This window comes from Cricetulus griseus, chromosome 8, assembly GCF_003668045.3.
Source record: "Cricetulus griseus strain 17A/GY chromosome 8, alternate assembly CriGri-PICRH-1.0, whole genome shotgun sequence".
In the NCBI taxonomy this organism is placed as follows: domain Eukaryota; kingdom Metazoa; phylum Chordata; class Mammalia; order Rodentia; family Cricetidae; genus Cricetulus; species Cricetulus griseus.
The window spans coordinates 64351980-64376179 of record NC_048601.1 but is presented as its reverse complement, the minus strand read 5'-3'; the positions used below and the strand labels follow the sequence as shown (position 1 = coordinate 64376179).

The 24200-nt window shown below is 46.2% G+C and overlaps 1 protein-coding gene across 2 annotated transcripts in view; it reads left to right on the top strand.

The window, feature by feature from the left end:
- Tcf7l1 (transcription factor 7 like 1) overlaps positions 1-18121 on the top strand; it is a 159181-nt gene extending 141060 nt beyond the window's left edge. For both annotated transcript variants that reach the window (XM_027429462.2, XM_027429463.2), the window contains 8 exons: positions 9429-9561; positions 10438-10540; positions 10768-10851; positions 11715-11858; positions 12610-12769; positions 12866-12973; positions 13997-14072; positions 16701-18121. In XM_027429462.2, the coding sequence (XP_027285263.1) occupies positions 9429-9561; positions 10438-10540; positions 10768-10851; positions 11715-11858; positions 12610-12769; positions 12866-12973; positions 13997-14072; positions 16701-17134 (1242 nt within the window). In that variant the 3' untranslated portion in view covers positions 17135-18121. The remainder of the gene's footprint in view (positions 1-9428; positions 9562-10437; positions 10541-10767; positions 10852-11714; positions 11859-12609; positions 12770-12865; positions 12974-13996; positions 14073-16700) is intronic.
- Positions 18122-24200: the final 6079 nt, after the last annotated feature.

Genomic DNA, 24200 nt, shown 5'->3' with positions numbered 1-24200 from the left:
TGGGAGCGTATGCCTACTGTAATCCCAGCACCTGGGAAACTGAGGCAGGAGACTCAGAAGTTCATAGCAAGGCCTTGTCTCAAAAACACAAAAATATAAGAAGGAATTGTGTACACTGAATCTCTTGAGAAAGTGCCAAAGGGCATAGAAGAAAGACAGCTGGCATATGTACTGCTATATAGCATGTCTCGTGTGTGTGTGTGTGTGTGTGTGTGTGTGTGTGTGTGTGTGTGTGTGTACAGGCATTCACTACTATGCTTGGTTTTGAGGATCTGAGGATTGAATTCAAGGCCCCTTCACGCTCAGCTAATAAAGGCACCTGCCACCAAGTCTGACGGCCAAAATCCATGTGGTGGAGGGAGAGAGGGATTCCCAAAAGTTGGCCTCTGATTTCCATACACATGCATACACTCACAAAAAGTAAATAAATAAAAATGTGATAACATTTTCAAAAGAGCAATATTACTAATGGAGCAAGGGGAAACAAGGCTCACGAGTAAGAAAAGATTTTAAAGTCTGCAGCCCATGGCCATATTATGCTAATACTTCAATAGTGAATACCCTATTTTATCATTATGCATTGAGTCATTCTCAGAAGCAAATTGGAGAGCTTCGAGAGTCAAATGACTGGTGGCTGAGTCAGTGCCGGATTGCTCTCCTTCTAAGGACAGTCTCCCGGTTGAGCCCCAAGCCCCAAGCTGAGGAGCCTGATGTTGCTTAGCAGGTGAATGCTGTCTCTATCTCTTGATAGAATTTCCCTCTTAGTGTCATACACTGAAACCTCAGCACCCACCCCCACAGTGACTCTAACAAGGTCACACCTCCTAATAGTGCCACTCATTTTGGGGGCCATTTTCTTTCAAACCACCACACTAGGCCACTGCCATAATGTCTTCCATCCTGAGTACCACCTGCACTCATCCATTGCATTTAATTGGTGTGTCTTCAGTTTCCAGTCAGCACAGGGCCTCACCCCTGCTTTGTTTTCCTTAACTCTCACATGCAAGCCAGCCATTGCATTGTTAGGCTTTTCTGTTTCTGTTTTGTTGAGTCACATAACTCAGGCTGGCCTCAGACTTGGTATTTTCCCGAGGACTGCTTTGAACTTATGACCCTCCTTCTTTTGCCTCCCAAGTGCTAGGAATGCAAGCATGGGCTCCCATGGTCAGTTTATTCAGTGGTCAAGATCGAACCTGGGACTTCATGTGAGATAGCCCAGCACTCCGCCTATATCACCAGCCAAACCATCTGTTTGTAGGGTGTCCTTCAGTTTGAGTTTGTCTGGCATTCCCTCACAGTTATGCTTGTGCCCTTTAGGCAAGAGTACCATTGTGTTAATGCTGTCTCTTTGGCCTATCCGTAGGCCCACTATGTCAATATAGCCCCATATTAGAGATGTTGGCTTTGGGATTAGCTGGTGCCAGGTGTTTCCACTGTAGTGTTGCTGTTTTCCCCTCGGGCATTAATGAGTGCTTTATGGGGAGAGGATTTGAGTTGTGCTTATGCTTTCTCACCAAATATTTACCCACTGAGTTTAGAAGGCAGTCAAGATTTGAAGGCAGGGACTACATCTTCTATTCCAGCGGTTCCCAACCTTCCTAATGCTGTGACCCTTTACTATAGTTCCTCATGTTGTGGTGACCCCAACCATAAAATTATTTGCTTTGCACTTCATAACTGTGATTTTGCAGTGGTGTGCCGCCCTTTAATTCCAGCCCTTGGAAGGCAGAGACAAGTGGATTTCTGTGAGTTTGAGGCCAGCCTGGTCTACAGAGCAAGTTCCAGGACTGCCAGGGCAGTTACACAGAGAAAACCTTTTCTAAAAAATGACCAAACCAAACAAACCCCAAACATTAATTGGGTATCTTAAAAAGAGTTAGGTTCTACTAAAAAGTAAGCAAAGTGCCCAGCCTATAACTGTAATTTTGCTACTGTAATGTTTTCCGTGACCCCTTCAAGGTCATGTGTTAGCGGGCCATGACCCACAGGTTAATGTTCTGTGCTTATGTGTAATTGCACTTTGGCTTCTTTGAAAAACTTACACCTCCCACTTGCTAACTTTCACAAAGAATAGAACCAACAATGTAGCAAATCAAACTTGTGATAAATAAACTGATCAATGAGGGTAAGTGAGATGACTCAGCAGGTAAGGAACTTGCGGCCAACCTTGATGACCTGAGTCCCATCCTTGGAACCCAAATGTTGGAAGGACTGAATTGTCTTCTGACCCCGCCCCATGCACACAGCACATTACACAATGGTTTATGGTTTCTTGTTTTGTTTTGAGACATTGTCTCACTCTAGGCCTGGCTGGCCTCAAACTCACAGAGATCCATTGTGCCAGCTAAAATGGTCTTTAAGCATCAACTTAGTGATTAAAAAACAAACAAACAAAAAAACAGGGTTGAAGAAATGGCTCAGAGGTTAAGAGTTCTGGCTGTTCTTCTAGAGGTCCTGAGTTCAATTCCCAGCAACCACATGGTGGCTCACAACCATCTATAGTAAGATCTGGTGCCCTCTTCTGGCATGCAAGGTTACATGCAGGCACAACACTGTGTACATCATAAATAAATAAATCTTTTTTAAAAAAGCAGTCAGTTCTGTGAAAATACAATATTTTCTAACAACAGGTTGAATTTCAAGGATGTTTAAATGTTTTCCATTGTTAGGCTCCATGACAGAGGCCTGTAATGTGAGTTTGAAAAGCCTGTTTCAACAGTTTTCCCTCAAATGCACACAGGAAGGAATGGCTGCACCAACTGAACACAGATAAAGTAGCCATCGGTTCTCTTTGTCTTCCCTGCTACCAAGAATGGGGAAGCAAGAGCTCTGCTTAGGAAGGATTCATCCAAAGGATTGTGTTAGTGATCTAACTTGCAAAGCCTTCAAGGTAGACCATTGCACAAGGACCTGAAGGCGCATTCCAGTTCTCAGAGCATCTTATCTCTTGCTGCCTTGCCTTATCTTTGCATCTCCCCTGACCTGCAACATGGTCCTTGTCAGGTCTTAGGGGTTGGAAAGTTTCCTTTTCGATTTTGGTGTTATGTTGTTTAGAGACATGGTCTCACTATAGAACCCAGATTGGCTTCGACTTCATTTCTTTTTAACTTTTTAAAAGTGGGGAGAAAAGGAGGGAGGGATGGAGAGAGAGAGAGAGAGAGAGAGAGAGAGAGAGAGAGAGAGAGAGAGAGAATGTGTTATGGCACATGTGTGGAGGTCAGAGGGCAACTTGTGGGAGTCAGCTCTCTCCTTACACCATGTGGATCCTAGGAATCAACCCAGGCAATTAGGCCTGGAGGCCTTTGTCTGCTGAGCTGTCTCTTTGCCCTACCCTCAACTTCTTCAAGCTTCTGGAAGCCAGGGTTACAGGTGTGACTCATCATGCCCAGTCTGTTTGGAGTGTTTTGTTCCTGAGACACTAGAGCTGGAACCCAGGGTTTTCCCGGTGTTCTGCTGCCGTGCGTATGCTAAGCTGGCCTCTGTTAGTTTCCCAGACACACTGAGTGTACTGCCCACCTCAAGCCGCTGTACTAGGTTCCTAGGCCAGAAGACTCCCCACCACCTTTTGCCTCATGGCTAACTCGCCCCTGCCTTCAGTCATTTAAGGCATTTTCTTGTGACCTTTTCTGTGGCCTCCCTGACTAGCCCAACAGGCACCTGCACTTCGTATCTGCCTTTCCAATTTACTTCTTCTCCTTGGTGTTTATCTTACTACTTGCTGTATTAATATACCACGAGGACAAGTGCTTTTGTCTAAATAGATCAGGGTCCCTTTTTCAGTAAGATTTGTGTATGTGTGTGTGTGTGTGTGTGTGTCTGTCTGTCTGTCTGTCTGTCTGTCTGTCTGCATGAGTTTATGTCCACTGTCTATGTACAGGTGCCCTTGGGGGCCAGAAGGCATCAGATCCCCTGTAGTTTTACATTACAGACAGATGTGGGACGCCATGTGGGTGCAGGGAACTGCACTCAGGACTTCAGCAAGCAGCAGTAAATGCTGATAACCACTGAGTCATTTTTCCGGCCCCAGATAAAGTTCTCTTTCTGGCTCCATAAGACCTAAAACATATATGTTTTAGGGTTTTAGTTGGGAGGTGTGGTAGGGGAAGATGGAAGGGAGAAGGGAACTGGGATTGTCATGTAAAACAATCTTGTTTCTAACTCAAATAAATAAAAATCCGAGAAAAAAAAAAAAGACCTAAAACATGTCACAGAGTGAATACCAGAGTACTTCCTATTTATTTTTGTGATACTTAATTCTTTTTGTTTGTTTTGTTTTTTAGACAAGGTTTCTCTATGTAGTTTTGGAGCCTATTCAGGCTGGCCTCGAACTCACAGAGATCTGCCTGCCTCTACCTCCCAAGTGCTGAGATTAAGGCATGCACCTTAACTTTCTATGAGACCAGTTGTTCTCTTCGCTGTCAGTTCTCCCTCTGTGACTGTCCAAATCAGTGCCTATCCCATAAAGTCTCCACAGTCATGGAACCCATAAATAAAAGTGTCATTGCCTTGGTCACAGTACAGAAAGATTCTATGTGGGAGTCATGTACTTGACAGGCTGTGGTAAGGGGACTGCTAAATAACTTTTTTTGTTGTTTTTTGTTTTGTTTTGTTTTGTTTTTTGAGACAGGGTTTCTCTGTGTAATTTTGGAGCCTATCCTGGCACTCACTCTGTAGACCAGGCTGGCCTCGAACTCACAGAGATTTGCCTGCCTCAGCCTCCCTAGTGCTGGGATTAAAGGCGTGTGCCACCAACACCCGGCTTTGCTCAAGAATTTACAGTGTGATTTCAGAGTATTTTTGTTGGGCTGGGGATGTGCCTCAGTTGGTAGTATTTGCCTAACACACACAAAGCCCTGGTCCCACCCATAGCACTACATAAAACCAGACATAATGATGCACACCAATAATTGAAGAACTCAGGAGGTGGAGGCAGGAGGATGCTCAAGGTTTTCAGTTTGTTTCTTTGGTTTTTTGACGAAAGGTCTCTCTTCCTAGCCCTGGCTATGTAGACCTCATTGTATAGAACAGGCTAGTCTCAAACTCTTGGAGATCCACCTACTTCTGCCTCCAGAGTGCTGAGATCAAGGCATGTGCCATCAGTCCTGGCCTAGTTTGCTTTGTTTTGTTACAGGTATTTATTGGGATGCAAGGGGAAGCACATTCCTTGTGATGTGTTTTTGTGGCTCAGAGGACAATTTCAGGCATCATTTTATTCTGCCACCTTGTGAGTGCCTGTGACTGAACCCATGTTGTCAAGCGTGGTGACTCAAACCTTTGCCAGCTGAGCCATCTCACCAGTCCCTCTTGTCCAAATTTTAGGTTCCTCTTTGCCTCAGTCCTTTTTGTAGATAAAACTTTCACCCTTATTTTCTACACCAGCCGGCTTCTTCCGGAATATTTTGCTAGTTTTAAGATAGACTTGGTAGTAATTTAGAAACAGGTGGCCAGAAATTCGTAAGGAATCCAAAACCAGGCAAACACTGATACACATAAAATAAAGTTTAAAAATCTAAAACAAAATTCATTCACTGAGGAGAAATAAAGCCAGTGTGATTGCACACACCTTTAATCCCAGCACTTGGGAATCAGAGGCAGGAGGATCTCTATGAGTTCGAAGCCAGCCTGGTCTACAGAGCAAGTTCCAGGACAAGCTCCAAAGCAATACAGAGAAACCCTGTCTTGAAAAACTGAGGGTGGGGGGAAGAAAGCAGATAGTTCCCGAATTTGCTTAAGAGCTTTGTAGATATCTGATGGGATGAATGCAGAGTAGGTTGCACTCTGTCTTAAAACTTTAAGCAGCAAATTAGCAAAAGCAAAAGATCTGGGCATGTGGTAGACAGTAGGGCATGCTCACTGTCATGGAAACCTTTGTATGGGAGCCAGCAAAAGGGCTCAGTGTGAGAGGTGCTTACCTCTAAGCCTGATGATCTGAGGTTCTAGCCCTGAAACTCCTATGGTAGGAGAGAACCAATTCACTGATCTTCACAAGCACACTGTGGTGCATGTGTGCATGTTCTTGCCCAGCAAAAAATATTTAGAATAATTTTAAATTAGGTCTTAGCGGTGGTGGCGCACGCCTTTAGTCCCAGCACTCGGGAGGCAGAGGCAGGCGGATCTCTGTGAGTTTGAGGACAGCCAGGGCTACACAGAGAAACTGTGTCTCAAAACAAACAAACAAACAAACAAATAAATAAATAAATAAGGAATGAATCCTTATTATGGAATGTGAGGTCTGCTGGACAAGTGTGTGACAACACACTTACTTGCTGGTCCTTTGTCTTGTAACACATCTCAGTTTAGCTGAGTCCAGCTAAGTAGCCATGCAAGTCTTAGGAATACGCTTAGGAAATACACAAGGAGTTTGGGACTATTCCTGCAACAAACCTGAGGTTAAAAGTCAAGGGACACAGCAAAGCTGATACTTTCTGTTGCCTGGGTTGGACGACAGAAGAAATGGAGCAACCCATGTCTTAGCTGATCATCTGGGACAGATAGAAGAGTTGGAGCGTGGGGAAACGCTGCAGCAGAACTCCTCAGTCTGCTGGAGCCTCTCCCAACTGTTTCCTGTCCTGCTCCCTCTCATGGGCCTTGTGATGTTTCAAAGAAGCTGATGTCACTGCCAACATTTTTGGTTTTCTTTTTTCCCTGAGCCCTGCTTTTCTGCATAGTCTCTCACAAACAACTCCTCCCAACACACACACACACACACACACACACACACACACACACACACACACACACGTACGTACATGACAGTCTCTATCTACAAATAGATCATTGATGGTTAGTAGTCATATTTTGAAAACCATTAGTTGCCTACTGAAGTGCTGGGCGATTTCCTGGGCAGCCATTGTCAAGTCCATGACTCCTTCATGAGTGATGGCGAAAGGGAAGGGTCTATTCTCCTGAGCCATAAACTCCCATGCATCTGATTTCTGATCAGGTTAAGGGATGGGGGAGGGATACAGTGGGGAAGGAGTTCTGGGGTGTTTCCATGGGGGAGCCATTAGTGATTCCCTTTACTTTGGGCTTGAAATATACTCTGAAGTATGTGTGTGGGGTGGGAGTAGGGAGGTTGCTTCCCTAAGAGCTGAGAGTTTGAGGAAAAAGACTGAAAAAGACTGAAGCAGTTGTGTAGGTCACAAGCCAGCCTCTGTTACAGTTACACCCATGTCCTAGAAAGGTAAAGAAAGGGAGTTGGCTTGGCAGATAAAGTGTGGGGACCAGAGGGAGTTGGGACTCTCCAAACTCATATAATCAGAAGGAGAATGATCAAAAAAGACACCTGGATGTCAACTTGGGCCTCCATATGAGTACATATACACACAAAACTTTAAAATAGCTGGGGAAAACTGGTTGACAAGACACCTGGCTGAGAAGGTGCTCGGACTATGTAGCTTGCAGGAAGGATTTGGCTGTTTTGGATGGGTGCATTCCTTGTTGAGCAAGCCCTCTGTGTCCTCTGTGTCTTGTGCTGAGCTCATCAACTGGGGCTTGTTCATTCCTGATCCGTGACCTCAGCTTGTGCTGTGGTCATCAAGCTCCCTAGGGCAGATGGAGAGAGAAGAGAGCGAGAAAAGCAGAGTAGGACTGTAGCCTCCTAAAAGAGGCCAGCAACACTGTCAGACCCCTCCAAGTTCATTTTCTGGACAATAATGCCCCCTAGTGGCAGACAGTAACAACCCGCAGGACATTTAGGTTGGTTTATACCTAGATTTGCAAATTGAACTCAGATTTCTTTGCTCTATGTTCTTTGACTCAACAGCACATGGGCAACTGAGAGTTTTTACTAGAGGGAGGGAGGGAGGGAAGAAAGGAGGGAGGGAGGAAGGGAAGGAGGGAGAGAGAGAGAGAGAGAGAGAGAGAGAGAGAGAGAGAGAGAGAGAGAGAGAGAACACAAAGAATGAATGACCTTTGACCATTGCTTTTTCTGCTTCCACTTCCCAAGTGCAAGGGCCTGGGTTACAGGTGTGTGCCACCACCCAGTTAATGCAGTGCTGTGGATCAAACCCAGGCCTTCAATCATGCTAGACCACTGAGCTACATGCCCCAGTCCAAGACTTCTTACTATAAAATCACAAAACGATACAAGTAAATATAAATTAAAAATGGAGGCATGAAGGCTGGAACAGATGGTCATGAGTTTGAGACTAGACTGCACCGTATAATGAGATGCTGTCGAAAGCAAATAGATGACATATGAGATGTTGATGGCATGGGCTGGCTTAAATGGTGTGATTGTGTAGCGGTCACTTTATGTGTTTTCCCAATTCCCAATTGTTTCATGTAATTCTATTTTTTTCATTATATTTCTTTATACGTATGTATGTGAGTATACTTGTTACATGGTGTTCTCGTGGAGGTTAGAGTTCCTACCATGTGGGTTCTAGGTATAGAACGCAGGTTGTCAGGTGTGGCAGAAAACACTTTGAACTTTCGGGGTGGTAGTGGCATACACCTTTAATCCCAGCACTCAGGAGGCAGAGACAGGTGGATCTCTGTAAGTTCAAGGCTATGGAGTTCCAAGACAGTCTCAAAAGCTACAGAGAAACCCTGTCTTAAAGGAAGGAAGGATGAAAGGAAACACCCTGACCCACTGAGCCTTCTGACCATTCTCCATAATTCTTCTCTCGACTTTCTTTGGTAATAGTTCTGTTGCGTCTATGATGCCAAAAATCATCCTTTGACAAACCATCCCCAAGAAACCCAAGTACATCATTTGGATGTACTGGGTTCTTAGCAACCTGGTATGGATTAGTTATTGTTTATGCTTTCAGTTGGGCTGTATATTCATGGATATAGAGCCGTTGGCGATGTCCAGTAAATAAAGTGGAAACAGTAGGAGGGCATTAACGTTGCTCATGCTACTGCATCCAACAACCACAGAGGCCTGGGAAGTTGCTCAGTGTGTAGCCCATTCCCACCACCAAGGCCAGCAGCACAGATGAGGACCGGGATGGATTTTCCACCCCTTGCTCTGCTCACAGAAAGACCTGTGAGCCTAGAAGCTCCAGGAACTGAGCAGATGGGCGTTAGCGGTGTGAACAAATGAAAAGACGGCTGCAGGGAGGAGCATCAAGTTCAGTGTGCCCTTTATGTGTAAGTCTGAACTTGGTGATGAACCTGAGATCCCTCTTTCTGTGGAAGTGGTCGAAAAAGTGTGCCGAGTCCTCTCCCACGCACAGAGATCACATAGTCCATTGGAACTATGCAGCCCGCAGGCTCCTCACTGCACCTGTGAAGGGTTGCTGTGCGGGCTTGGAGAGGGGTTCGCTTTCCTGTCTCATCCTCTCGTTTCATTTCCTTCTCTCGAGGCCCGTTATGAGGGCTGGATAGGGTGTTGCACAGAAAAGAGCCAACACACATTTGCGCGGCTGTGCACGCCACCTCCCTGGCCTCTGTGCCTATCCATCTTCTCTCTCTTGCAGTCCAACAAAGTTCCTGTTGTTCAACACCCCCATCACATGCACCCGCTGACACCCCTCATCACCTACAGCAACGACCACTTCTCCCCTGCGTCACCTCCCACACATCTCTCCCCGGAGATCGATCCAAAGACAGGTGAGTGCTCCCTGCAGCCCGCTGTGCTCCCATGGGGTGGGGTACAGAAGAGTCCTTGAATGGATAAGGTATGTGTTCAGATCTTGTTGCAGATCTCAAAGGGTTGGTCACCTTGCCTTGTGAGGACTAAAAGCAACGAAACAAGTTAAGTGTAGAGCCTGTAAATTCAGAGTTCTGTCCAGTCCATCTGAGGCTGTGCCTCTGTAAACCAGATCGTGTGCCCTGCACCATACATTTCAAATAAGGGCCTTCTGGACAGACTTTAAAATAGATATAACACAGAGGGGCGGGGCTGGCTTTATGTGTTGTTGGAGAAAATTAACTGCCCACCATACCTGTCCATCCCTGGGAGCCAACGTCTTCATAACATTCCTCCTGAGCCACTGAGGTTCTAGAAATCTTCAGAGCCCTTGTTTGGAGAAATAACGATTATTGTGGTGAGGGGGATAAGGGTAGAGTGGAAATCCAGAGTTTAGAGGCAGGGTGGTTTGGTGGCAGAGTAAGTTTATTGTGCTGGGAATGAAGCAGGTTTTCTAGAATTTTAGTTAAAGGATGACTCGGGATTTTTTTTTTTTTTTCCTCTCTGTTGGGTGTGTTCTGGACCATGTATGGATGCCTGTCCAGAAAACAAAAGAAAGTTACAACCACAGAGAAAGCCTCTGCGTGGTTAGCGGGAAGGTATACAGGGCCTCCCTCCCTTTGGATGTCCTTGAGTGGCAAACCAGAGCTGCTTGAAGCTGGGAAGGGCAGAAATGATGAGAGACAGGGGCTTTCCAGGGTGTGGACAACAGGGGAGGGGGAGGCTCCTATTGGAGGTTATGTGCGTTATGAAGTCAGGGTGAGGGAAGTATTTGACACGTCTCTCTTTGGAAGCAGGAATCCCCCGGCCCCCTCATCCATCTGAGCTGTCACCGTATTACCCACTGTCTCCAGGAGCTGTCGGACAAATCCCCCATCCCCTTGGCTGGCTTGTCCCACAGTAAGGAAACCCCCAGCCTTTCTTACCCTCATTCCTTCCTCTGCTGCGCTCTGCTTTCTGGATCCCAGGACTCAAATACCCTCACTCTCACCTCAGACAGCTTCCTCCCAGCTCCTCTAACTTCCTGCCTCTATTTCTCATCATTTCTCTCCACCTGCCCCCGCCCCAGTCCCCTAAACATCCCTAATGTCTGACTAGATCATGTTTCTCCTTCCTCACCCTCACAGGCAAGGACAGCCCATGTACTCACTCCCTCCTGGTGGTTTCCGGCATCCTTACCCTGCCCTTGCCATGAACGCCTCAATGTCCAGGTTAGTCCTTGGGCTGGGTCTGTCTACATTAAATGTTGGGATATTTGTCTCTTAGTGATCATGCCACTCACTTCTGGCCACAAACCAGCCTGTAAACTGTAGGTTAGTGAGCAGATATGGGGTTCCCTGATCCTCACTTCTCTTTGATGAGGGGCTACCTCTTGCCCAATGCTCCTTACACCACAACCCCAGAATAGGGACCCCAGAACTCCTACACACCGACCTCTACACACACACACACACCTCTAAAGCCTCAGAGCCCTAGCCTGTTACCCTCCTACCACATACCAGGCTCTGTGGAACAGAGTCATTTTGAACATGTCACACTGAAGCCAGAGAAAATGTATTATCTTCTGTGATGACATCAGGTAATATATGGAAATTTCTCCCCGGGGGTGCCTCTACCCGACAGTGGGACTGACAGATAACCTTTGGCCTATAGTCCTGCCTTTCTCTATATCCCCTGCTTTCTGGCCTCCACACCTTCTGTGTGTGTGGTTTTTGTTTTGTTTTGTTTTGTTTTTTTGGTTTTTCGAGACAGGGTTTCTCTGTGGCTTTGGAGGCTGTCCTGGAACTAGCTCTTGTAGACCAGGCTGGTCTTGAATTCACAGAGATCCACCTGCCTCTACCTCCCGAGTGCTGGGATTAAAGGCGTGCACCACCACCGCCCGGCTACCTTCTGTGTTTTTCATCCCACCTACACCCAGCACCAGGCTTGGGTACCTTGTATGTGGTAGGGGAAGGGAATAGATAGCACCATTAGGCGTTCCCTAAACCAGTTGCCTAATTCTGCAGATGACAACCATCTGGGTGACACGCAGCCCTTGCTTCTCTGTTCTCATTTGTTTCTGTTTGTTATGCAGCCTGGTCTCAAGTCGGTTCTCCCCACACATGGTGGCTCCTGCCCACCCTGGCCTGCCCACCTCAGGAATCCCCCACCCTGCCATCGTCTCCCCCATTGTGAAGCAGGAGCCAGCACCCCCCAGCCTGAGCCCTGCAGTGAGTGCGTAAGTAAGAGACCCTCTGGATGGAGGGGGATGTGAGCCACTGGCCGGTCCTCTCTGCACAGCCCATACCATTTGGCTTTCTCTCCTGGTGTCAGCTGTAATCCTAGCCCTATCTTCTTTCTCTCCAGGAGGCTGTTCTCTTTGATTTTCTGTGTCCCTTCCTTTAAGACTTGCTGCATCTGTTCTCATAGTCAAGTTCTGGTGGCTGTGAGGAACTAAGGAAGCGTTTAGCTTCCCTCCCCTCCCTGTCATCCCAATAAAATGTGAGGCCAGGAAAGGAGAAAGTAATTCATTTTCTCAAGACTCTGTGACAGCTAATGCCAGAGCAAAGACCCAGACTTTATACTCTCTGCTGGAGAGACAGCAGGGAAGCCCACACCACTGGCATCATGGCTGAGGAGCCCAGAGAGCCATACCCTGCTTCCTTCTCTTCTCTTTCCTCCTCCTTTTCTCCCTCTCTCCCCATCTCTCTCTTTCTCTCGTTCCCTTCTTCCTTTCCTTCCTCCCTCCCCCTCTTTCTCTCTGTCTTCCCCTCCCTCTCCGCCTCCCTCTGTCTGTCTTTCCCTCCCTCTTTCTCTCCTACCTTCCTTTCTTTCCTCCCTCCCTCTTTCCCCTCCCCTCAGACCCTTAAAGCAGTCATACACCCAGACAAGCCTCTCCTCCTGAGGAGAGGTCAGCTGCCTCAGTGAAGGCAGGGATGGGGGCAGCTGGATGGTGGTGATACCTAACCTATAGCCACATGCCTCCACAGAAAATCCCCAGTGACCGTGAAAAAGGAGGAGGAGAAGAAGCCTCATGTGAAAAAGCCTCTGAATGCCTTCATGTTGTATATGAAGGAGATGAGGGCCAAGGTGGTGGCTGAGTGCACCCTGAAGGAAAGTGCCGCCATTAACCAAATCCTGGGAAGAAAGGTAAGGCCTGCCTGCCCTCCTGTGACTCGCCCTGGAATCGGGCCTCACTGTCCCCTATCCTGATTGCCCTGTGTGTCTTAACCCTCTCTCCCTCAGTGGCACAACTTGTCTAGAGAAGAACAGGCCAAATACTATGAGCTTGCCCGGAAAGAACGGCAGCTTCACGCACAGCTCTACCCAACCTGGTCAGCCCGGGACAACTATGTAAGTGTTCATGCAGTGTGGGAACTCAGTCACGGACACACACCTGGACACACAAACACACAAATGTGTGTGTTCATGCTGCGTGGGAACTCGTATATGGAAACACACACCTAGACACACAAACACACAACTATGTGTGTGTCCCTCTGTTCGGGAACTCAGACCCCACCCACCCACTCCCATCCCCCCAGGAGCTATGCATTTTCAGAATGAAGAGGAGAGAAAGCAAGCAATTTAAGCTTGCTTTTAGAGGAGAAGCCATGTTCTCTAGAAACAAGGAAGCTAAGTTTGGATCCTTAGGGGCCATGTCTAGAAATTCTTTGAAACTTGTCAGATTTTTAAATATGATTTCCTTTTTTTTTTTTTTCCTGGTAAGAGGGTTCATAGCTGTATCAAATTTTCAGAGGGTCCTGGGACACCTCAGGAAAGATCAGCAACCAGGCCAGTGTGATAGCATAGTAGGTAAAATACTTGCTTTGCAAGAAGACGAGTATTAATCTTTGACACACTTATGTGCAAAGCCAGACGTGGTGCTGCATTCTTAGACTCTCAGCACTAGAGACAGAGAGGCAAACCCTTGGGGTTCACTGACCAGCCTAGCCTTTATGGCAAGTTCCAGGCCACTGAAAAGACCATGTCTCCAAAAAAGGTGGACATGGACAATGCCTGAGGAGTGGCATCCGGTCCTCTGGTCCCCGTGTGCATTGTACACACACACACACACACACACACACACACACACACACACAGGGTGAGGAGGCTTCTTAAAGACTAGTAACCGCTCCTCTAGGGAGTAAAGCTTGAAAGAAACAATAGCTTGAAGGCTATTAAGACCAAGAGGCCTGGCTGCCCCAACCAGAGTGACTTTTTGAGAAAGAAGGGCGGGTCACTCTCTAGCACCCACACCAGGAGCAATCAAGAGAAGGAGGGTTAGAACCTGTGCTCTGGGGTGATCTGGGGTCCTCTTGCCAAGCTGGGGTTAGTCTGTCCCTATTCATCTCCTCCTGTGGCCATATTTTTCAGGGTAAGAAGAAGAAGAGGAAGAGGGAAAAACAGCTGTCCCAGACACAGTCACAGCAGCAAATCCAAGAGGCAGAGGGTGAGTCCTGGGCTGCGGCCTCTAGGAGAACTGCCTGTCAGCTCTGGGTTTGATCCCAGCCCCCTCATATAAAACTTTGGAGGGTTGGGCTGGAGAGATGGCTCAGAGGTTAAGAGCACTGACTGTTCTTCCAGAGGTCCTGAGTTCAATTCCCAGCAACCACATGGTGGCTCACAACCATCAGTTATGAGATCTAGTGCCCTCTTCTGGTGTGCAGATAGACATGGAAGCAGAATGTTGTATACATAATAAATAAATAAAATTAAAAAAAAAAAGTTTGGAGGGTTTGGGGTCTCCCCAGCTACCCTCCTTAAGATAATAAGTATCTTGTTTATTTGTTTATTTGCTTACTTGTTTTTGGTTTTTCAAGATAGAGTTTCTCAGTGTAGCTTTGGAGCCTGTCCTGTTACTCTCTCTGTAGTCCAGGCTGGCCTCAAACTCACAGAGATGCCTCTGCCTTCTGGGTGCTGGGATTAAAGGTGTGTGCCACCCACCCCCCAGCCATAATAATAACTGTCTTAAAGGGAAAGACACAGTCTTTTCAAATCCAAGGCATGTCTCAGTCACTGAGTTGTCCCTTAAGGGTTGTGTCCTGCATGTGGTAAAAACAGGAGTTAGATGGAATTGATCTCTGAGTTCCCTTCCACAGGTGGCAGGCTAGAGATAATCACAGCACTTGGATTGGGTACTTTTCTCGTTACTTTGACAAAATATGTGATACCTGACAAAAACAACTTAAGGAAGGATTTGTTTTGTTTAAGAGCTTGAGAATACCATCCCTCTTGGTGGGAGGACATGACAGCTGATCACACTGTACTCTTGGTCAGGAGGCAGGGAGGTAAAAGTGAGTTCCCAACTTGCTTTCTCCTTTATTTATTTAGTCTAAGCTCCACCTGTGTTCAGGGTGGATTCTCCTTGCTCTGTTAACTTTTTGGAAGCATTTTATGGACACAGAGGCATGTTTCCATGGAGATGGTGAAGATTGACCATCACACCACTTACCTATATGAATTCACTGGAATTAGATTTTCCTCGGTTGCTCACTAGAAGAACGGTGTTTGCCTTTGTTCAGGAACCACATCCCACAAGAAGCTGTAGTGGATGACAGCTAGCACACAGCATCGCTCAGCGTGACAGGTTTTTAGGTTGTGGGCTTATCTCAGTATAAAGCTGATATGTAACACATGTGCAACTGCTTGTGCCATTGTGGTACACTGGCCTCCTTTCTTCCACGTGACCTATATGTTCCTATGTAGTAACACACGGTAGTAAAATATAGCGATGATGCAAAGTCTGTTACAGGCCACAGTGCTCAGCAGTGTGTCATTAGCCAAGGATCTGAAAGCAAACCGAGTAGAGATTCCTCTTAACAGTTAAGGGGTTTAAGAAGAGGATGATGAGGCAGAAGACTTTGAACTGTTTCTCTCTGGTCAGATTCTGAGTGGATCTTTGTCAGTTTGGCATCCGGTCTTTGGATTGTGCCTTCTCCGGGTATTCTTAAGTATAGTTTCCTAATCTTGGACTCTTTGAAAAGCCTGGGGATGCAGTTCAGGTGATGGAATGAATGCTTGTCCAAGCATGCATGAAGCCCTGAGCCTGATAGCCCGCACCACACAAAACAGGGGTGGTACTGTGCGTCTATCCTAACACTCCAGAGGTAGACAGAGATCTTCAAGGTCGTGCTTGGCTCTGGTCTGAGGCCAGCCTGGGATACATGAGAGCCTGTGTCAAACAAATTAACCAAGGACTAGAGAAACAACTTGGTAGATAAAGTCTGTGCTAACATGAGGACCTGCGCTCAGACTCCCAGTACCCATGTAAAAATCACCAGGGCAACCTGGTCATCTAGTCTACTAAAAACAACAGGCTTTGTATGCAGTGAGAGACTGCCTCAAAAATAAGGTGGACGGTTTGGACAGTTGGCTCAGCAGTGAAGAGCACTTGTACCCATTTGTAACTCCAGTCACAGTGGATCTAATGCCCTCTTCTGACCTCTAGGTACCAGGCACACACCTAGTACACAGACGTACATGCAGGTAAAACACTTAAAAAAAAAAAAAAATAAGTGTAAAACAGTAGAAAATGACCAGACTTAACGTCTGCCCTCCACACACACCATACAATATCATTTTTCAGGTATTTTTAAAGCAATCTTAATGTTTCCAATGTACAATTATCCCTCAATATCCTTTCAATTAGTCCTAGGGCCCCACCATACTCCACTTCTCAGATAGCCCATCCACAGGTGTCCCTTGAGTGAGGTGGCCTTGTATTTATATATAGCTTATACGCATATCTTCCATCTACCTTATACCAACTCTAGATGCCTTATAACAACCTGCACAATGAATGCTGTGGAAATAGCTGTTAGGTTTTATTTGCTTCGTGAAAAAATAGCAAGGGAAATAAAATGCATGTGTTTAGTATGGACAAAGGTTTTTTTCCCCTGGATATTTTTCATCAGCTCTGAGTTGAACCCACAAGTGGGAGCCACAGATCCACAAGGCTAGCTGTACCTGTGTGCAGCCACTGCTGTTCCTCACACACACACACACACACACACACACACACACACACACACACACACTGCTGTCTGCTGATGATTTCTCCTTTTGTTTTTACCTTTAGGTATTCTGGCCTCTAAGAGCAAGAAGCCATGTATTCAGTACCTGCCCCCTGAGAAGCCCTGCGATAGCCCTGCCTCTTCCCATGGCAGCACGCTGGACTCCCCTGCAACTCCCTCCGCAGCCTTGGCATCGCCAGCTGCCCCTGCAGCCACCCACTCCGAGCAAGCCCAGCCCCTGTCCCTCACCACCAAACCGGAGGCCCGAGCCCAGCTGGCTCTCCATTCAGCTGCCTTCCTGTCAGCTAAGGCCACAGCAAGCAACGCCAGCCAGATGGGCAGCCAGCCCCCACTCCTATCCAGGCCTTTGCCCCTGGGCTCCGTGCCCTCTGCCCTGCTGACCTCTCCCCCTTCCTTCCCAGCCACCCTCCATGCCCATCAGGCCCTCCCCGTGCTACAGGCCCAGCCTCTTTCCTTGGTCACCAAGTCTGCCCACTAAGCTGCCCCCTGTTCTATGCAGGCAGTCTCGGGACTCCAAGTAGTAATGGTTCAGACGAGAGGAGGGGGGGGGGAAGGAAACATTATTGGTCAATATTTGACCACTCTGGACTGTTCTGTAAAGTGACTGGTAACAGCAGTGCTTTACAAGTGTAGATGTAACCAGTAGCTGATCTTCAGGCTTTTTTTAAAAAAAAGAAAAAAAAGAAAAAGAAAAGAAAAAAAAAAAAACAAAACCTTCCTCAACTCCCCACCCCCCAAATCTTCACAAGAAAGCACTGAAAAGCAGTGTGTGGCGCTCTCCCCACGAGCTGTGGTGGGTTTACCTGGGCAGAAGACGCCTCTCTACCTCTGCTCTTCCTGACTCTCTGCCCTCCTTTGTCCTCACCAGCCCCCCCCCCTGCCCTAGCTCCCCCACCACATCTGCAACTTTGCCTGGCCTGGAGTTCTAGCCTGGCTTCCTTTCTTCCAGGTCACCCCTGTTCCCTTGCTCAAGTTTTTGTTATGTGTTCAACATCAGTTCATGCCCTTGTCCTCTGCCCAGTGTAAGGCCATGATCATGTGTAATAACATCTTGGCCTGGTCGTTCCCACCAGCATCCCCCCTCTCTCTTTGGGCCCCAACGGGCCAGCCTCCAGCTTGTGGTGGGGAAAAAGGGTCCTTCCTCTGAAACGGTTCCCCCACCCCTGCATTTAAAGGGACTCAAGGTGCCTCCAAGAAGTCTATGTTCCTCTCTGGTGCCCAGTTGAATTTTCTCACCTCGAAGTCTCAGAGTGGCGGGCAGGACCCAGTCCCCGATGTCTGGCTCCTGTCACCTCAGTCGTGCTAGTACAATCCATGGAAGTTGTAAGACTCTCTGCCCCTCCCCCCACCACCTCACAAGCTTCTTCTGTGTGTACTTCATTTCGTTTTTATGGTTTTTTTGGAGCAATTTAAACTCCCAGTTTATTTTCACAAAAGAAAATAAAATTACAGTTGCAAGACTGTTTCTGGATGTTTCTTTAGACCTTTTGTTGAATCAAGCCACTGCCTTCCTGCCAAGCCCTGGGTTAAATTTTTACAGACCACTTAGAGTCATACCAGCTGAGTTTAGAAAATCCCAAGCAAAGCCGGGCGTTGGTGGAGAATGCCTTTAATCTCAGCACTCGGGAGGCAGAAGCAGGCTGATCTCTGTGAGTCTGAGGCCAGCCTGGTCTCCAGAGTGAGTGCCAGGATAGGCTCCAAAGCTACACAGAGAAACCCTGTCTCGAAAAACCAAAAAAAAAAAAAAAAAAAAATGACATGCCGTCACATGCCTTTAATCTTAGCACTTGTGAGGCAGAGACAAGTGGATCTCTGAATTCGAGGCCAGCCTGGTCTACAGAGCTAGTTCCAAGACAGACAGGGCTATATAGAGAAACCCTGTCTGGGGGGGGGGGCAATAAATAAATAAATTAAAATGACATGTTATTAGCACATTTATGGCCGGGAAGCACAAGCTCTTAGGGTGGTCAGAGGACTTTCTGGGGCCAATTCCACCTTCCAGGGGTGAAACCCAGGTCTTCAGGCTTCTGTGGCAAGTGCTTTTACCAAGGGAGCCATCTTGTATTTTTTTTAAAGAAAACAATTTTATTGGATTGTAGTATAATGAACTGTGTATCTGTGTGTCCATTGTTACCGCCAATTACAGAGAATTTAAGTTTTTCCCAAGAGAACCTATGTTCTTGAAAGGTCACTCCCCAGCCTCTTGCGAGCCAGCAATTATTTTGTCTGTATAAATTTGTTTATCCTGGTATTTACTCAAAATAATTCAACATGAAGTCTTTTGTCACCAAGTTCCCCCTGTGTCGTGTCTTCAAGTTTATCCATGTTGTACCTTGTATCAGTATTTTGATATTTTCAACAGTAGTAAATTCATTTAACATGAGTAATATTTTTATATTTCAGAGCTGGGGATATAGCCCAATTGTTTGTTTTTGTTGTTGTTTTGGTTTGGTTTTGGTTTTTCAAGACAGGGTTTCTCTGTGGCTTTGGAGCCTATTCTGGCACTCACTCTGTAGACCAGGCTAGTCTCAAACTCACTGAGATCCACCTGCCTCTGCCTCCCTAGTGCTGGGATTAATGATGTCGCCACCAATGCCGGGCTTGCTATAGTACTTGGCTAGCATGCACAGCATCTAACTTTCAGTCCCCAGCATTCAGTAAAACCAGATGTGTGGTGCTGCTGTTATTCCAGCACTTGGAAGGTAGAGGCAAGAAGATCAGAAGTTTATTGTCATCGTTGGCTACATAATATATTGAGTTTGAAGCCAGCTTTTTTGTTTTGTTTTGTTTTGTTTTGTTTTGTTTTTGTTTAAGCCATTAAAGCCATTTTTAGGTAGCATTGTACATTTACAATACTGTGATTATGACTACTATCTGTTTCTCCAGCTGGGCTACAAACAAAGATGGCTCAGTACTTAAGAGCACATGCTGTACAATCATCTAGAATTGGATCCCAGCATCCACATTAACAGGACAACTGACCCCCACATACCTTTCAGCCCAGCTTAGAAAACTCGAACTCCAAGGGTAGGGAAAGACATTCCTTCAAACAATTGACTGGAGACTGTTGGACACCCTTTTCTGGTACACACAGACACAAGTGCACATACAGTCATACACATGGACACATACACACAAATGCATCTTTTTATTTGAGTTTTTTTTTTTTTTTTTTTTTTTTTTAAGAAAGGGTTTCTTTGTGTAGCTTTGTAGACCAGGCTGGCCTTGAACTCACAGAGATCTGCCTGCCTCTGCTTCACCAGTACTGGAACTAAAGGTGTGCTATGAAAAATGAGCAAAAGTGTGTGTTGGGGTGGGGGGAGTTCCTTAATTGCTTTCATACTTTGAGCAATAACTAAGGCCAGTCGGGTTCTGATGTTCTTGAACAGTTTCTATTGACTGGAATTCAATTTGTTTGCTTTTTGCCTCATAAGGAAGTGGTTACCAGGAGATGGTGGTCATAGTTGGCAGCTATAAGATAGGTCACATTGAGGAACTAAGACAAGGTGGAGAACTGGGAACTGTGTAAACAGTGACTTAAGCCCTATTCAAAAGAGTAGCTGAATAGCTAGGCATGTGGCTCGGTCAGTAGAGTGACTGACCCGCATGCCCAGAGCCCGGGGCTCAATTCCTAGTCCAGCATAAACTGAGCATGGCGCCCCATTACCCAAGATGGTACAGGCAGAAGGATCAGAAGTTCAAGATCATTCTCAGCTACATATGGAGTTGGAGGCCTACCTGGGATACTTGAGACACTGTCTCAGAAAACAAAATATCACAAGGCATGATGGTGTAGACCTTTAATTTCAGTATTCTGCAATTCAGGCAGAGGCAGGTGGATGGATATCTGTGAGGTCTAGACCAGCGTAGCAAGTTCCAGGCTAGCCACACACACAGTGATGATCCTGGGAATTGAACCCTGGGCTTTGTGTGAAGTAAGCTAACATTCTATCCCTGAGCCACCCTCCTTCCCTGCCCACCTTGTGCTTATTCATTCATTTCATGACAAATATTTATTGCAACCATGTTGCAGAGAACCTGGGTTCCATTCCCAGAACCATCTGACTTTCATGAATAATGCTGCTATGTACATTCACATGCAAGTATGCCAGGCAGTGGGCATACTTTAAACCCCAGTGCTACACAGAGAAACCCTGTCACAAAAACAAACAGAACAAAATTCACATACAGGTAAATGCTGAATTTTTCTTTTTTAATTCTTTGGGGATTCATAACTAGGGGTGTGACTGCAAAGCCACATAAGTAGCTATTTTAATTTCTTAAGGAAGTCACAGACTTTCTCCTAGCAGCTGTACTGTTACATGCCTACTTGAGAGCCCTGGCCCTCCTTTGTCTCAGCAATATTTATTTTCTAGTTTTTCTGAAATAGTATTTCATTGATTTTGATTGATATTTCTCGAACACTAATGATACACAGCATCTTTTTGTGTGCTTGTGGGCTTGCTGCCCTGGTGTTATTCAAACACACACACACACACAGAGAGAGAGAGAGAGAGAGAGAGAGAGAGAGAGAGAGAGAGAGAGAGAGAGAGAGAGACAGAGAGAGAGAGAGAGACAGAGAGACAGCGAGGAGGGAGGGAGGGAGGAGGGAGGGAGGGAGCGAGGGAGGGAGGGAGGGAGGGAGGGAGGGAGAGAGGGAGGGCGGGCTGTCCTGGTATCCTCATCAAAAATGAAGTAATGGCAAATGGGCAAGCTTGTTTCTAAACTCCCAGTTTTAGCTTGTTCATCCCAGCCACATCATCACACCAGCACCATACCTACTGAAGTATTACAGTAGCTTTAAGGTTGAGACTGGAGAGATAGCTTATGGGTTGAGAGTACTTGCCAGTTTTTCAAAGGACCAAAGGTTTATTGCCAGCACCCTCCTCTGGCAGCTCACAACTTCCTGTTAACTCCAGTTCCAGGGGCCCTCTTGTGGCCACTGTGGGTACCTAAAACATGCACACACATAGAGATACAGGTAATAAATATAAAATAAGTCTTTCAGATCAATCAGATTAGTAAGTGTGAGTCCTCTGGCAGTTGTTTTTGTTTTTACAGCACTGCTTGGTCCTTCTGAGTCTCTTGCATGTCCATGTGAATTTTAGGATCGACTGATAGACTCTGCAAAGAAGCCAAGTTGGGTTTCACCAAAGACTATGTTGCTGCATCGATTTGGAAACCATATTAGCTACTTTTTCCATTGCTGTGACAAAACGCCTCACAGAAACACATGAAGAAACAAAGGATGCGTTTTGGCTCACAGGTTGAGAAGGGATAGAAGGCCCTTCATGGTGGGAAGTCATGCAGCAGGAGTGTGAAGTCGCTGTTCACATTATGTGTGCAGGCAGGGAACGGATGCATGCCTGCACTTAGCTTATGTGTACAGGCAGGGAGTGGATGCATGCCTGCACTTAGCCTATGTGTATAGGCAGGGAGCGGATGCATGCCTGCACTTAACTTATGTGTACAGGCAGGGAGTGGATGCATGCCAGTGCTCAGTTCACTTTCTCCATTTTGTTCAACCTAGGACCCCAACCCATGGGATTGTACTGCCCACAGTCAGTACTGGTCTTTCCTGCAGCCAAACTCTTACCACTTGGCTGAAGCTTTTGTCTTAGTTAGGGTTTCTGTTGCTGCAAAGAAACACCATGGCCAAAAAAGAAATTAGGGAGGAAAGGATTTATTTGGCTTGTGCTTCCACAATGTAGTCCATCACTGAGGGAAACCAAGACAGGAACTCAAACAGAGCAGGAACCTGGAGACAGGAGCTGGTGCAGAGGCTGTGGAGCAGTGCTGCTTACTGGCTTGTTCCCTGTCTGTTCAGCCTGGTCTATTGTAGAATTTACAGTCACCAGTCCAGGGATGGCCCCACCCACAATGGGCTGGGCCCTCCTCCATTGATCACTAAGATAATGCCCGAGATCTTATGGAGGCATTTTCTCAATTGAGTTTCTCTCCTTTCAGATAACTCCAGCTTATGTCCAGTTGCTGTAAAACCAGCCAGCGCAGCATCTAATCTGAAATCTTATTTCAACCCGGTGCTGTTTGATACTGTTCATTTCACTTTCCTTCTAGAAGCACTACATTCTGTGACAAATCAGAGACTTCTAAGGATGTAGAGAGAAATAAAATCAGTGGAAATCAAGGAGATGATGTCCCAGATGACAAATGACATGACTCACTTGGAGGCCTGTACAGTGGGATTTGTATGCATGGTTTTAAAACTTGCTGTATTTTCAGTTAACTATCATGTGCACATATATGACTACAAAAATATTAACAATAGCTCTAGGTAAAAAAAAAAAAAATTCTGCCTTTAATCCCAGCACTTGGGAGACAGAAGACCGATGATCTTTGTAAGTTTGAGGCCAGCCTGGTCTACAGAGTGAGTTCCAGGACAGCCAGGGCTATACAGAAAAACTCCATCTCAAGAAACAAACAAACAAAATAATACTGAGGAAAATGGTTCCTATATTTGCTTTGAACTCCATGCTCACATTTCCAGTTACCATGCCAACACCTCTCCTCTTGGCTATCACAATCATCTAAAGTGAAGATAAACCAAAGTAATAAGTAATTGACCAGAAGCAAATTCATTTCCTTCTGGTTCTCGAGCAGTGGTTCGTTCCTACCTCAGGGAGAAAGTGCCTTCCTTTCTCCCTCCCCGTCTTTCCTCTGCTTCCTTTCCAGTCTACCTCGGAAGCATATTGGTACTGCTTTCCAATCGCATCTCCAGTTTGACCACCTCCCATCATGCTCTCTGGGCCTGTGCACAACTTGGGACTGTTGCAAGAGTCTCCTGATCCCTTTCCCCTACTACCCAAGTCAATTCTTTGTGATACCAGCCAAGTAATGGCCAAACATTCTCCACTCTGATTACAACTTGCCCCTACTTAAACCTCTTCAGTGTCCAAGAGCTCTGTGTGAGCAGACCTTTTTTCCTCCCCTACCTAGTAATGTGGACACCAGGTCAGGTTTAATCATTTGCCACTACCCTCCCCACCCACCCACACCCTCACTAAGCCAATATCCTTAAATGTTAGTCAAACATTTATCTTAAAGCAGGCAGACAGAATTTTCTTTTAGAAAAAGTTTCCTTTACCAGTTCACTTCCTCTAGCCAAGGCAGAGTCAACATTCTAAAGATTTTTTTTTTTTTTTTTTTTTTTGAGTTTTGGAGACGGAACCCAGGGCTTCTCACATGTCAGGCAAGCAGCACTTTACCACTGAGCTATCGTCCAGCTCCTGAAATAATCTGGTAGACTTCTCATCAGATTTTTATTCTTTCTTCAGTAATGTAAGAGGGGAGAGGAAAAGGATGGGGAGAAGTGGTGAGGAGCCTGTTAAAGGGATTTTTATTCAAATAACAGAAAAGGCCCTTGTTTCTAAAACTGTAGTTGTGTTATGTACTAGTTCTTGAAATTTTGAAAAATTTCAGCCATCCAGGACTACATATCATATCATATCATATCATATATCATATCTCACATCCAGGCCTCTCACAGAGTGTTACTTTCTTATGGCTATAGTCCTTTTTGGCTG